Below are 12448 nucleotides of genomic sequence, written 5' to 3'. Positions count from 1 at the left end.
CTCTCTCTCTCTCTCTCTCTCTCTCTGTTTCTGGGTGAAATTAATATTTATGCTTTTTACTTTTAACGATTATCTCTGAATTGTTGAAAACTTGAATAAAATGTGCGTAGAGAGAGAGAGAGAGAGAGAGAGAGAGAGAGAGAGAGAGAGAGAGGAGTAGGGGCAGTGTATTTCCCTGGTAAGTCATATAAATTTTGATTTCAAAGAAGAATAAAACTATATCTGGTACTTTCAGAAGGATACATATGCATATACTATATATATATATATATATATATATATATATATATATATATATAATATAAATAGTATATATATATATATATATATTATTATTATTATTATATATTGCTACTTTCAAAATGCATGTTTCCCCTCTTTGAAATGTCATGTAGATTGTGTAACATTTTTTCAGATTCTTAGATAGCTTAGAGTTAGGATGTTTTAAATGTGTGTTCAGATTTCGCATTGCATGTTATAAAAGAATATATATATTAACGTAGAATGTAAAAAGAGAGAGATCTTCTTTGTCTGTTCGAAACTACGAATGTTTAACTTTTATGTCAACACTGTAAGATTAGAGGGTCTGCGAGATCCGTTTACTTTCCTAAATCTGTCAACGCATTTGATAGCGATCGAATGGAGTCTTGAGTTTCGATCGAGTAGAGTAGTCTTTTTTTAACAGACTGGACTCGTACGCGTATGTCTTTGATCAAAGCCACGTGGAGATTGCACATTTCTTTATGAAGATTGCGTCAGATTTCGAAGCTACTGGAAGCATTCGTGCCAAATACATTTTTTGACATCTGCCCTGTCCAGCTTCCATAAAGGAAGAGATTTCATTATATCATAGAACCTCGAGGCGGTTAGATCTCCTCTCTCTCTCTCTCTCTCTCCCGCGACATCCTTGAGATTATATTAACTTAACGTAAATTGGTCACTCGTAACTTAGAATTTCATATTTGATATTTCTTAGAGTTTATTTAGTGTTATTTAGTTTCTTTTGTGGAATCTGAACAAACATTACTTCGTAACGGCGCCTGGTTTTGTGAAAGTGTATAAAACAAGACTGCAGCAAATTAAGAAGTTGGTATACCAAACAGGTAAAGTGCTATATTTTTATTAGTTGCAACTAATAATGGATAGGGAGTGTGGTTAACTAATAATTGATAGGAACTGTGGTTAACTAATAACTAATAATTGTTAGGAACAGTGGTTAACTAATAACTAATAACGGTTTGGTTAACTAATAACTAATAACAGGTGGTTATGAAGGTTTGGTAAAAACTGTTGGTTACAGTGTTTTAAGTGAAAAAATTTACACTTTTACACATTGAATATTTTTGTGTTTTGTGTTTGTTCAGTTGTTTGTGCACTTGTTCATTTTCTTACTGAAGTGTGCCTTTTTATTTTATATTTTCATTTGCATTCACAATTTAATTAACTTAGTTGTTTTCATTGCTTAATCATTGCACATTTAATTAAATTTAACACTTGTGAATTAATTTGCATTTACTTAGATTTCTTTTCAAGTTTTGTTGTTGTTTAACACTTGTGAATTAATTTCAAATTTTCAATTATTGCCTAACACTTTTGAATTTCAATTAAATTAATTTTCTTGAATTTTGTGATAAATTAATTTTGATTTAATTTTACGTAATTTGACTCAAGAATTAATTAAACTTTACTTTGTTTTCAAGTAACAGTAATTTTCCCTGATATTGTGAATTTCACTTATAAATTTTGAATTTAATAATAAATTTTTGTATTTAATATTTTTATAAGTATTTTCATTTATAACCAGTATATTTGCATTTGATTATATTTACGTTAGGTAGAAACATAGAGTGGTAATTGATATGCTTTCCTTCAATTTACTTGAAGTGACTTAGAACCAGGGAAGTAATTAGACTTCTGCTGCAATCAGGGAAATACTTAGACTTTTAAAGTTGTTGATGGAGTGATGCCCTTTGATTAATTTAATTACTTACAAGATTACCTCACACCTGTTTTGATGAACTTAGTCTGATTTTCTGCAATACTGGTAAGTGTTAAGGGATCACTGTTGCCTTTAGAGTATTCAGTCGTTTAAACGTGTTATGATGGTTCAGGTGTCTGGCTTTTGGTGAGGTAATGATTGATGAATGGTAACCAGATACTTGGCACTTCGTAACAATATATATATATGTATATATATATATATATAATATATATATATATATATATATATATATATATATATATATATCAATAGAGGGATCCACGATAATCTAGATAAACAAGGATATTACTGTGGATCCCTCTATTGATTTCTTAGAAGCCACGACACAGTGTTTTTATATTGCATATATATATATATATTATATATGTGATATATCTAGTATATATATATACTATATATTTTGATTTTGCTACCTTTGGCTCGCAAGTCCTTATCATAACCGAAATCAAACAAAAAGTATGCATGACTTATTTCTAATGCACAAGCTGTACAGACCATTTCTATTCTTCCGAAATAGGTAACTTTGAAATTCCTGCTTAATCAGAAATACCAGATGCACACTGAAGGCAGTGAGTGACATTGCACTGCAGAAACTGATCGGTTCTTCCTTCTTTTTCGTTAAAAGATATATCCCGATGTTCCTGAGGCAGTGTGACCTGCCTCCATATCAAACCAAGTACTTATTCATGTATAGGCACCTATTAACCTATCTTCGTGATATGTAAATGATATGCATATATAACATACATATACATACATATTATATATATGTATATATGGTATATATATATATATATATATACAATATATATATATATATATATATATATATATATACTATATATATATATATATATAATATAATGTTTATATATATATATATATATATATATATATATATATATATATATATATATATATATATATATATATATATATCTATATATATAGTCTCAGTAATTGGACGGCTACTTGAAAATCTTGCTTAATTATAAATATTATGTTTGTTTTTTTTTCCGTTTCGTAATTTTGTGATTAATCTTTGTTAGTTTGTATTTGCGGTTCTTTTTTTATATTTTGTTAGTTTTTTTTTACCTAAGGTTTCAGTAAGACAATTAATTTTATTGTGATATAAGTAATTCTCATCCTTGTGAATTTTCAGCCAGATGATGAGGTTTTATACCTCGAAAGCTCGTGTAATAAAGACTGTTCTACCTGGAACCTTAACAATATTATTTATCATTAAGCTATATATATATAATTATATAGTATATATATATATATATATATATATATATATATATGCATATACACACATATATATAATTATATATATACATATACTTATTGATTTATATTTATACATACAGCAGTGAGTTTCTGGAGTAATTACAACCAGTGGAGATGAAGAATCAGATCATAACCCAAAGCCGATAGACGTTTTTCCTTTAAATAAATTCAACTTGAAAAGGTCAACTCTAGTCTTCCGTAACTCCAAATAATTCTGAGATATTTTTAATTGAAATAAAAAAAAACGCACGACTTTCGTGACAGAATGGCCAATAAAAGCTGTTTTTTTTTTTTTAGAACTTTTAAATTCCGTTTCTCATACTTCTTTTATGAATTTATCTCTTTTTTTTTCTTCTTCATCCTTTGCTCTGTGGTTACGCAATGCTTCGTAGCCATTGTCAAGTGTCATATAAAAGATCGTGGAGCAAGGATTTGGTATCATTGCAACGGCAGCGCCAATCAATATGCTTCATAAATTCGTAAGATAATATACTGATTTTTGTATATATATATGTTATATACTTATATATATATATATATAATAATGATATGATATGATATATATATATATATATATAATATATATGATATATAATATATATATTATATATACTTATATAAATATATATATATATATATACTATATATATAATATATATATATATATATTTATAAATATATATAGTATATATATATATATATATATATATATTATATATGCATAGGTATTTACTTATCAGTAGATATTATTTAATAATTTCCGCCGGTCGTTACTTATTTTCTTATCTAATTAATTGATTAATTTATCTATTCATTTATTCACTTATCTATCTATTTACTTCTGTATTTACAAATTTACTAATTTTGTAGATAATTACGATCATTAATTTCCTCAGTTCGTCGCCATCTTGTCCCTCTTCCTCCTTCTGGGGGTAGCGGCGGCTGACCCTCGACCTGAACCCGAACCCGGGCATGGCTATGGCGGACATGGCCACGGTGGGCATGGGTATGGCGGCCACGGTGGGCGTGGCCATGGCGGATACGGCGGACGCGGCCACGGTCACGGTGGATATGGCTACGGGCGTTAACAAGAATGCTTTTGGCTTTTTTGAAGGATTCCATAAAATGTGAATATGACTATGACATAAACAGACGCCTCAATATGCAAATTGGTTAATCAGTAATCAAACGGAATAAACGATGATGATGAATACGTAGTTTTTACTCCATTCTCTCCCTTTTCAGTTTTGTTTAAAAGTTTAGTCTTCTTGTTGAATATTATCTATCCGCAGAAGCCGAATGAAGTGAATGAATCAAAATGAGATTTGTACGTCACTTCGGCTTTTGCACGATAAAGGATTATTGATCAGTTCGCAATAATATGTTTGAATAGCTGGAATGAATAATACGTTTGTGAACAGTGATCTAGAGGTATCAATATCTACTTCAGCATCACGTGCGTATATACACGGTGTCCATAAAGTCCCAGTACCATTACAAGTGTTTATGGCTTACAATGGTACTGGGACTTTATGAACACTCTGCATATGTATATTTATATATATATATATATATATATTATATATATATATATATATATTATATATATATATATGTGTGTGTGTGTGTGTGTGTGTATGTATTATATAAATGCACACACGCACACACACTCATATATTATATACGTATGTATGTTTGTGTGTGTGTGTATAATATATATATATATATTTATATATATATATAATATATATATATATATATATGAACACACACATACTTATGAATATATTTTACAAAACTTAAAAGTTCCTCGTTGGACGAGTGGTTTACGTGCTCGCTTACCGATTCGGTAGTCGCTTGTTCGACTCCCCGCTCTACCAAACGTTGAATCAGAGGAATTCATTTCGGGTGATGAGAAATTCATTTCTCGATATAATATCGTTCGGATCCCACAATAAGCTGTAGGTCCCTTTGCCTGGTAACCAGTTGGTTCCTAGCCACGTCAAAATATCGAATGGTTCTGGCCAGCCCTGGGAGAGCTGTTCATCAGCTCAGTGGTCTGGTTCAACTAAGATACTCTTAACTTGTGAAACATAAAACATATGATCGAAATCCATGGAGTCATAACACACTAATACTCCACTTCATTTCTTCGAACAGCTGCTTTAGGAGCCTCTAAACCCAATTTATTTTGTACCCTTCTCATTTTCCCTTTAAAGTTTTTCTTCCTCCCTTTGCATTCGTGTTGTCAGGATGGATGGCACTGAGGAAATGTCAGATAATGATAATTAGCCTGACAGAAAATGCGGGATAATCTACTTATTCCAAAGCCCGGAAACCTTCATATTAACCATTTTAGTACCTTATTTCTATATTTTTATTTCTATGTAAAAGTAAACTGTTGCTTTGTCTATCTGTCAACCCTCAGATCTTAAAAACTACTGTGGCTAGAGGGCTGCAAATTGCTATGTAGATCATCCACCCTCCAGTCATCAAATATACCAAATTGCAGCCCTCTAGCCTAAGTATAAAGATTAGATTTTTAGATATTTTATTTAAGGTTGAGGTTAGCCATGGATCGTGCACTGCATGCCGCCGACACATCTTCAAATGACCGCATCTGGGGAGCAACTGAGCGCTGCCAGGTCGTAGCTGAGAGTTTCATGCAGCATCATACACTGTACAGAAGACTCGATTACGCCGAAAAAGTTTACTTGTTTTTCTCAATTCCAGGAGAAAATAGACGAAATATATTGACATTGATGGCCTTTGGAAGGTTGGTGAATTAACTTCGGTAAAAAAAGATAAAGAAATATGTAAATATATAAATAAACGAATAACTTAAAAAAGTAGAACTACGCAAAAAGGGTGTGACAACATGACACCAGACTCGGAGAAAAGAGTTAAGATTTATACCCTAACTAAGTATCATATCTTTAGACACTGTATCTGATATCTAACAATGTTATTAAACGTTTGATAGTAATGTACTTAGGAAGCTGTTTTCTAAGAAGTATTCTGAATAATTTTAATGAGAACGGAAAGGTGTCTCTGATAATTGAGATGCATTCTGACTTTCTTGACGAAAACATTTACCTGTCCGAAATATGAGTGGCATTTGAATGTCTTATGAAGGTCATGAATGAATCAACCACATATCTTATATGATAATATGAATGAAATCTATTTCCTAAGAAGTATTCTGAATAATCTTAATGAGAACGGGAATGCGTACCTGATAATTGAGAAGCATTCTGAACTTGCTTGAAAGCATTTACTTGTCCGAAATATGAATAGCATTTAAAGGTCTTATGAAGGTTATGAATGAATCAGAATCATATTTTATATAATAACATGAATACAGTGAGTTGTTCTAAATAACTGATTAAATGTCGGAGTATCTTTTGGGAACAAAAAACAATTTGGGGAGGGCGTTTTTACACAGTCTAGTCGTGACCTCATTGAAACCAAATGACCTGAAATTTTTGACATACGTAGGCCTGTTTTAAAGTATATGGAATATTGCATTAAAAAAAAAAGCATTTATGCATGGACCATCCATCCACTTCGTCAAATTCACATTCGGAACATTTATGACTTTGAAATGTATACAAAGGACTGGCAGACTTGCTCAACATCCCACTCACTGTTAAGGAGTGCTGAGTTCATATAAATTATGCTTTTAAACTACATATATACGTTGATCAAATAACAGTGCAAATTTTTAACTGCACATCGTAAAGCAGTTTATATATTATAATGATTTCCAAACCCAGAAACCTTCATATTAACAATTTTAGCACCTTATTTCTATATTTGTATTTTTCTGTGAAAGAAAACTGTTATGCCGGCTTTGTCTGTCTGTCTGTCTGCACTTTTTCTGTCCGCCCTCATATCTTAAAAACTACCGAGGCTAGAGGGCTGCAAACTGGTATGTTAATCATCCAACCTCCAGTCATCAAACATACCAAATTGCAACCCTCTAGCCTCAGTAGTTTTTTTTTTTTGATTAAAGGTTAAAGTTAGCCATAATCGTGTCTAGCAACGCTATAGGACAAACCACCACCGGAACGCGGTTGAAAGCGTCATGGGACGCGATACAGAAAACTCGATTGCTCCGAAGAAATTCCGGCTGGTTTTTTGCTTGTAATAGGTATATACAATATCTCTGCATATATCACTACGTCAAAAATAACATAATTTCTTCAACACTAGTGGTAAAAGCATTCCTAAATTCTGAGAGTGAGTTACTTTTATCATCATATTACATTCATTCCAATAAAAGAAAAGTGGTTATTGTCTCTTGATCGTTCTCTCAGCGAAATGGGTTGCTAAATACCTGCTGCTTAAGATTCTTTTATGAAAATAAATACATGATTCTGTTACACGAATGAGATCCATATGAACACCATACATATATGCAAACATAGACGTACACACACACACACACACACACACACACACACACACACACATATATATATTATATATATATATATATATATATATATATATATATAACTTGTGTGTGATACGTATAATATGCATGCATATGTGTGTGTGTGTACGTATGCGTTTGCAATTGTATCATTTGTATCAATACGGCAAAAAATTTATGACAATATGACAAATTTATTACTTTCCATTTACTGGGCTTTTTTTTATTTTTCTTCATGAATGGGACAATTGTTGGCAATGGGGACGAATTAGAACGTGATTATGTCCCTTTAAAACTACGTGATACCAAAAGCTATTGTTTGAATTAGTATAAAAGAGCAAATCAATGTACGACTGTATCAGTTAACTGCCTGATTCCTCCAGACTTCAACATGATCTGCAAAGCTGTAAGTTAATTTAGGTGGTCCTGGGGGTGTGTGCTGGCCTTTGCAGGTTTATAGATTAAAGCCACTTTTAATATATATATATATATATATATATATATATATATATATATATATATATATATATATATATATATACATATATGTAATATACAGAATTTTCACATTTCACACGACGAATAATCACTATGCACTTCCTTTGTCTTGGAATGATAACGATTAAGCAGCAAATAATAACTATTTCTTTTTCTCTCAGTTTAACACATACCAAAATGAATTTTTTTTAATATCATCTTCATTTGAAATTAACTTATTTTTTTTTTTTCTCTCTCTCTCTCTCTCTCAGTTCTTTGTTCTGTTTTCCGTCTTCCTTCTGATTGGGGCAGCCATTGCTAACCCTCAACCAGAACCTGAGCCTGGCCACCGCCATGGTGGATACGGCGGGGGCCACGGAGGATACGGCGGTGGCCACGGAGGATACGGCGGTGGCCACGGAGGATACGGCGGTGGCCACGGAGGACACGGTGGCCATGGAGGATATGGATACGGCCGCTAGGATGTAGATTTGCCGTAACCTGAAGTTTTAGGACCATTTCTTTCTGTGTATGTCCCCGTATAGAAAGCCCTTTGAAAATTGTTTTTTCGTAATTTGATAAAAACGACATATATGAAATTATCTTTGCTATTGTTTACGTTAATTCAATGTACTTCAGACTATTAAATTTTGAATGAAGGAATTTCATTCATATGTGAGTTTATTTCCCTGTTTTTATTTATTATGTTCATTCCAATATGAAACTATCTTTGGCATTATCTGTGGTAATTCAATGTACTGGAGACATAAATTTCAAATAAAGGATTTGTCATTTTTATGTAAGTTTTTTTCGCCTTATTTAACTCTTATTTTCATTCTAAAAACCAATTCTCTTTGTATGATCACAGTCTTTAATAGGGCATTGTGGTAGTTATAATTACATACGTATCTGATAAAACCAGTAGATTCTTTAATAAATGCGTCTCGACAGGTATATATATGTATACATGAGTGGCAATTGAAACTTATCCTTCTCGTGGTCAGGTTGGTAACGCGACCTTGTCCTGATACTCTGGGTGCGGGTTCGAATCTACCCATGGGCATCAGAATAACTTAATATCTTGCATTTGGATTTAAGGCTTTGTAGTAATGAGCGTATCCAATAAGTTTGAAGAATTCTACAAGGTAAGAGGGCAGTGTGGCTATTAGAATTACAAAGGTATCTGGTGACAGGGTAGATCCTATAATGATGCAAATCTTTAAAATAAGAGGCTGAAAATGTTTTGTAAGGATATTTATAAATCAGGCAACGTAATACGGCGTGATCCGACCTCCAGCTTACTTGAGGTGGACGCCAAAATCTACAGTCAATTAGAGCATAGTTCCATCAACGAAAATTGAAATAAACTATATTTTATTTGAAACAATTGTTCTGTACTGTTTAACATGCTCAGAATTTATTTTTTACATTTTCATTCTAACAAATAAATCATAAATATCCTATCCTAAAATTCCTGTATCTTTAACTCAACGCGAAACACCTTTTCCAGAGCTTTTTAGGCTTCGCATAGGGCTTTACTACCTCCCAAAAAGAACAACAACAGCAAGAACAACGACAACAACAGCAACAGCAAAGTAGTTTGCAGGCTTACTCCCCTAGTAAGCGAAAGTTTAAAATAAATAAGTTTTAATTCTGTCGGATGTTGCTTGTCGCTTGTTGCATAACGACTTTGCAACATCAACGAAGAGGCTAGATTCCTAGTTTGCCGTCTCTATAGAAAATGCTTTGAAAAATACAATTAGCTCTGGTTTTCACACAAAATCTTTATATTTTGCTGAAAGTCAGTCCTTGAACATTACTTTTCGGATAAATCTATCATTGAATTATTGAATCATCCGGGGAGAAGGATGGGGGGAGGGGGGGGGGTGGGTTGGCGGGACGGCTGTCGAATAACACCTTTCTACGAGGAATAAACATGGAATTCTTTTACACACGAAAATAACTAGAATTCCGAAAGATTAGCGAAACGATGTTTCTACAGAAGTAAGTTTGATGATGTCTGACGGAAGTTATAATAAATTAAGGAACGTACCGAGATATACTCCTACTGCGCATGTTTACCTCCAAGCTCATCATTCGGATATATATATAATATATATATATATATAATATATATATATATATATTTAATAATTATAATATAAATAGGATGGGGAAAAGCCAGCGTAGCATCATACATTTATTTTCCAAATTTTCCAGACTTTGGGTCTCATTATCAGGGCTGTAAAATATACAAAATATACAAATTAAAAAAAGACTCAGTATTAATATTAATAAAAATGGAACAACATAAAAGTTAAATATAATAATTTAAAAAATGAACTAAAAAAAATATATAAAAAAATTAAAAAGTGAAGAATACTTAAGTTAGTACCTATCTGTGTGGAGTTAAAAAAAAACTGAGTGACGTTGTCTGGTTTGGAAAGGAGGACGTCAACTATGCTATATATAGAACTGTGGAAGAAGTCTGACCATTTAATGGGGGCACAAGCTGTTTGATTGTTAACGACTCCAAAACAGAGAGAGAATAGTCATTGGGCGCTTGGATGACAATGCGAAAATCCTTATATGAAAATGATGTTTTACATTTGTTACAATGTTTTCGTATGTTAGAAAAATCTTTCGTTTTCAAAGTACATCCCGTACGGTGACTGACTCCGAGAGGAGAATCGATTCTGACTTTGAGCAATCTTTTGATGGCTCCCACGTATTTCCCGATCTTACATTTCGGGCAAGTAAAGCAATATACCTCCAAAGATCGCATCAAAGCCGGAAGTTTATCTTTGTGGGAGAACAAAGAACCCAGAGTTTTAGGATTTTTTGCTATCAACTTGAGATTCACAGCCGGAAAAGTTTTCTGAATGACTTTATGAATTTGCACCTTAAATGCGTTGGACTGAATGAAATATTAAATCTCCAAGCAGGATAATCAAAAATGAAATCCCATCTATATATATATATATATATATATATATATATATATATATATATATATATTTACCCACACACACACACCCAAAACAAACACACACACACACACACACACACACACACACACACATATATATATATATATATATATATATATATATATATATATATATTATATATATATACAATTATAGGAGATTTCCCCTGAGACAAATGGAATAAGGAAAACTGACCCTTCCCGTTCTCAGCAATTATTTCAATATATAAAATAGCAGAACCATATCCTTTCTTGCCCAAGTGGCGACCCGTCACAGTCGACTAGTTACCATCTGTAATGTTGACCCCCTGGATTAACAGAGGTACAATAGGGTTTAAGGAATTATTTTAAAATCACTGAACCATCCCCCGCGAATCGATCTCAGGGCCTCGCTTGAGAATAAGCGATTTTCATGTAACAACATAAGCAATACAAATTAATTTCATGATTTATGATATTTTGAGATGTTAAACAATATGGGGTCTCTTCTTTCTGCAATTTCCTTTACCTCGTCTTACTTCTTCTTAATGAAAACCTTAATATTCTTAGGAAGCTTGATTGTCAAGTCAATGGCTCCTTATGAATAGGTTTAATCTTCTGTATATAATAATAATAATAATAATAATAATAATAATAATAATAATAATAATAATAATAATAATAATAATAATAATAATAATAATAATAAGTATCAAAACCTATAAATAGAAATAAGAAAGATATGGGATTTGCCAGTGGAAATTGTACCCATAATCATAGGAACGCTAGGCGCGATCCCAAGATCCCTGAAAAAGGAACCTGGAAAAACTAGATGCCGAAGTAGCTCCAGAACTCACGTAGAAGTGTGTGCTCATAGAAACAGCGCACCTAGTGAGAAAAGTGATGGACTCCTAAGGAGGCAGGATGCAACCCGGAACCCCAAACTATAAATACCACCCAGTCGAATGGGAGGGCTGCGATAGACTAAGAAAAATAGTATCATGTTAATAATAATAGTCAGAAATATTATAACTACTGATCCAATTAGAATAGCAAAATTTCTCAACTAATGAACAATATACAGCACTCCCTTGCAAATCTATTGCGAATTATTTTCTTTAATCTTTTTGCAAGGCCTTTCTATTATCTTTTTGTTCAACATCTCAATGACTTCTGAAGGAAAAGTCGAAATGAACCGCTCCTAACTGACGTGACACCTATAACCCATTGTTTGGATTAGTATAAATGCGACTTAAAACGAACGATTGTATCA

At 32.4% G+C, this 12448-nt stretch overlaps 1 protein-coding gene across 1 annotated transcript in view; it reads right to left on the bottom strand.

The window, feature by feature from the left end:
• The window catches only part of LOC135198192 (glycine, alanine and asparagine-rich protein-like), an 11190-nt gene extending 2525 nt beyond the window's left edge, over nucleotides 1-8665 (bottom strand). The window contains exons 1-2 of the mRNA XM_064225766.1: nucleotides 8531-8665; nucleotides 4171-4395 (exon numbers count right to left, since the gene is read on the bottom strand). Coding sequence (XP_064081836.1) covers nucleotides 4171-4395; nucleotides 8531-8665 — 360 coding nt within the window. The remainder of the gene's footprint in view (nucleotides 1-4170; nucleotides 4396-8530) is intronic.
• Between the last annotated feature and the right edge of the window lie 3783 nt (nucleotides 8666-12448).

Source organism: Macrobrachium nipponense, chromosome 23 (genome assembly GCF_015104395.2).
Source record: "Macrobrachium nipponense isolate FS-2020 chromosome 23, ASM1510439v2, whole genome shotgun sequence".
NCBI classification, from domain to species: domain Eukaryota; kingdom Metazoa; phylum Arthropoda; class Malacostraca; order Decapoda; family Palaemonidae; genus Macrobrachium; species Macrobrachium nipponense.
The sequence above is the reverse complement of the archived record's forward strand: the minus strand, read 5'-3'. Positions and strand labels throughout refer to the sequence as shown.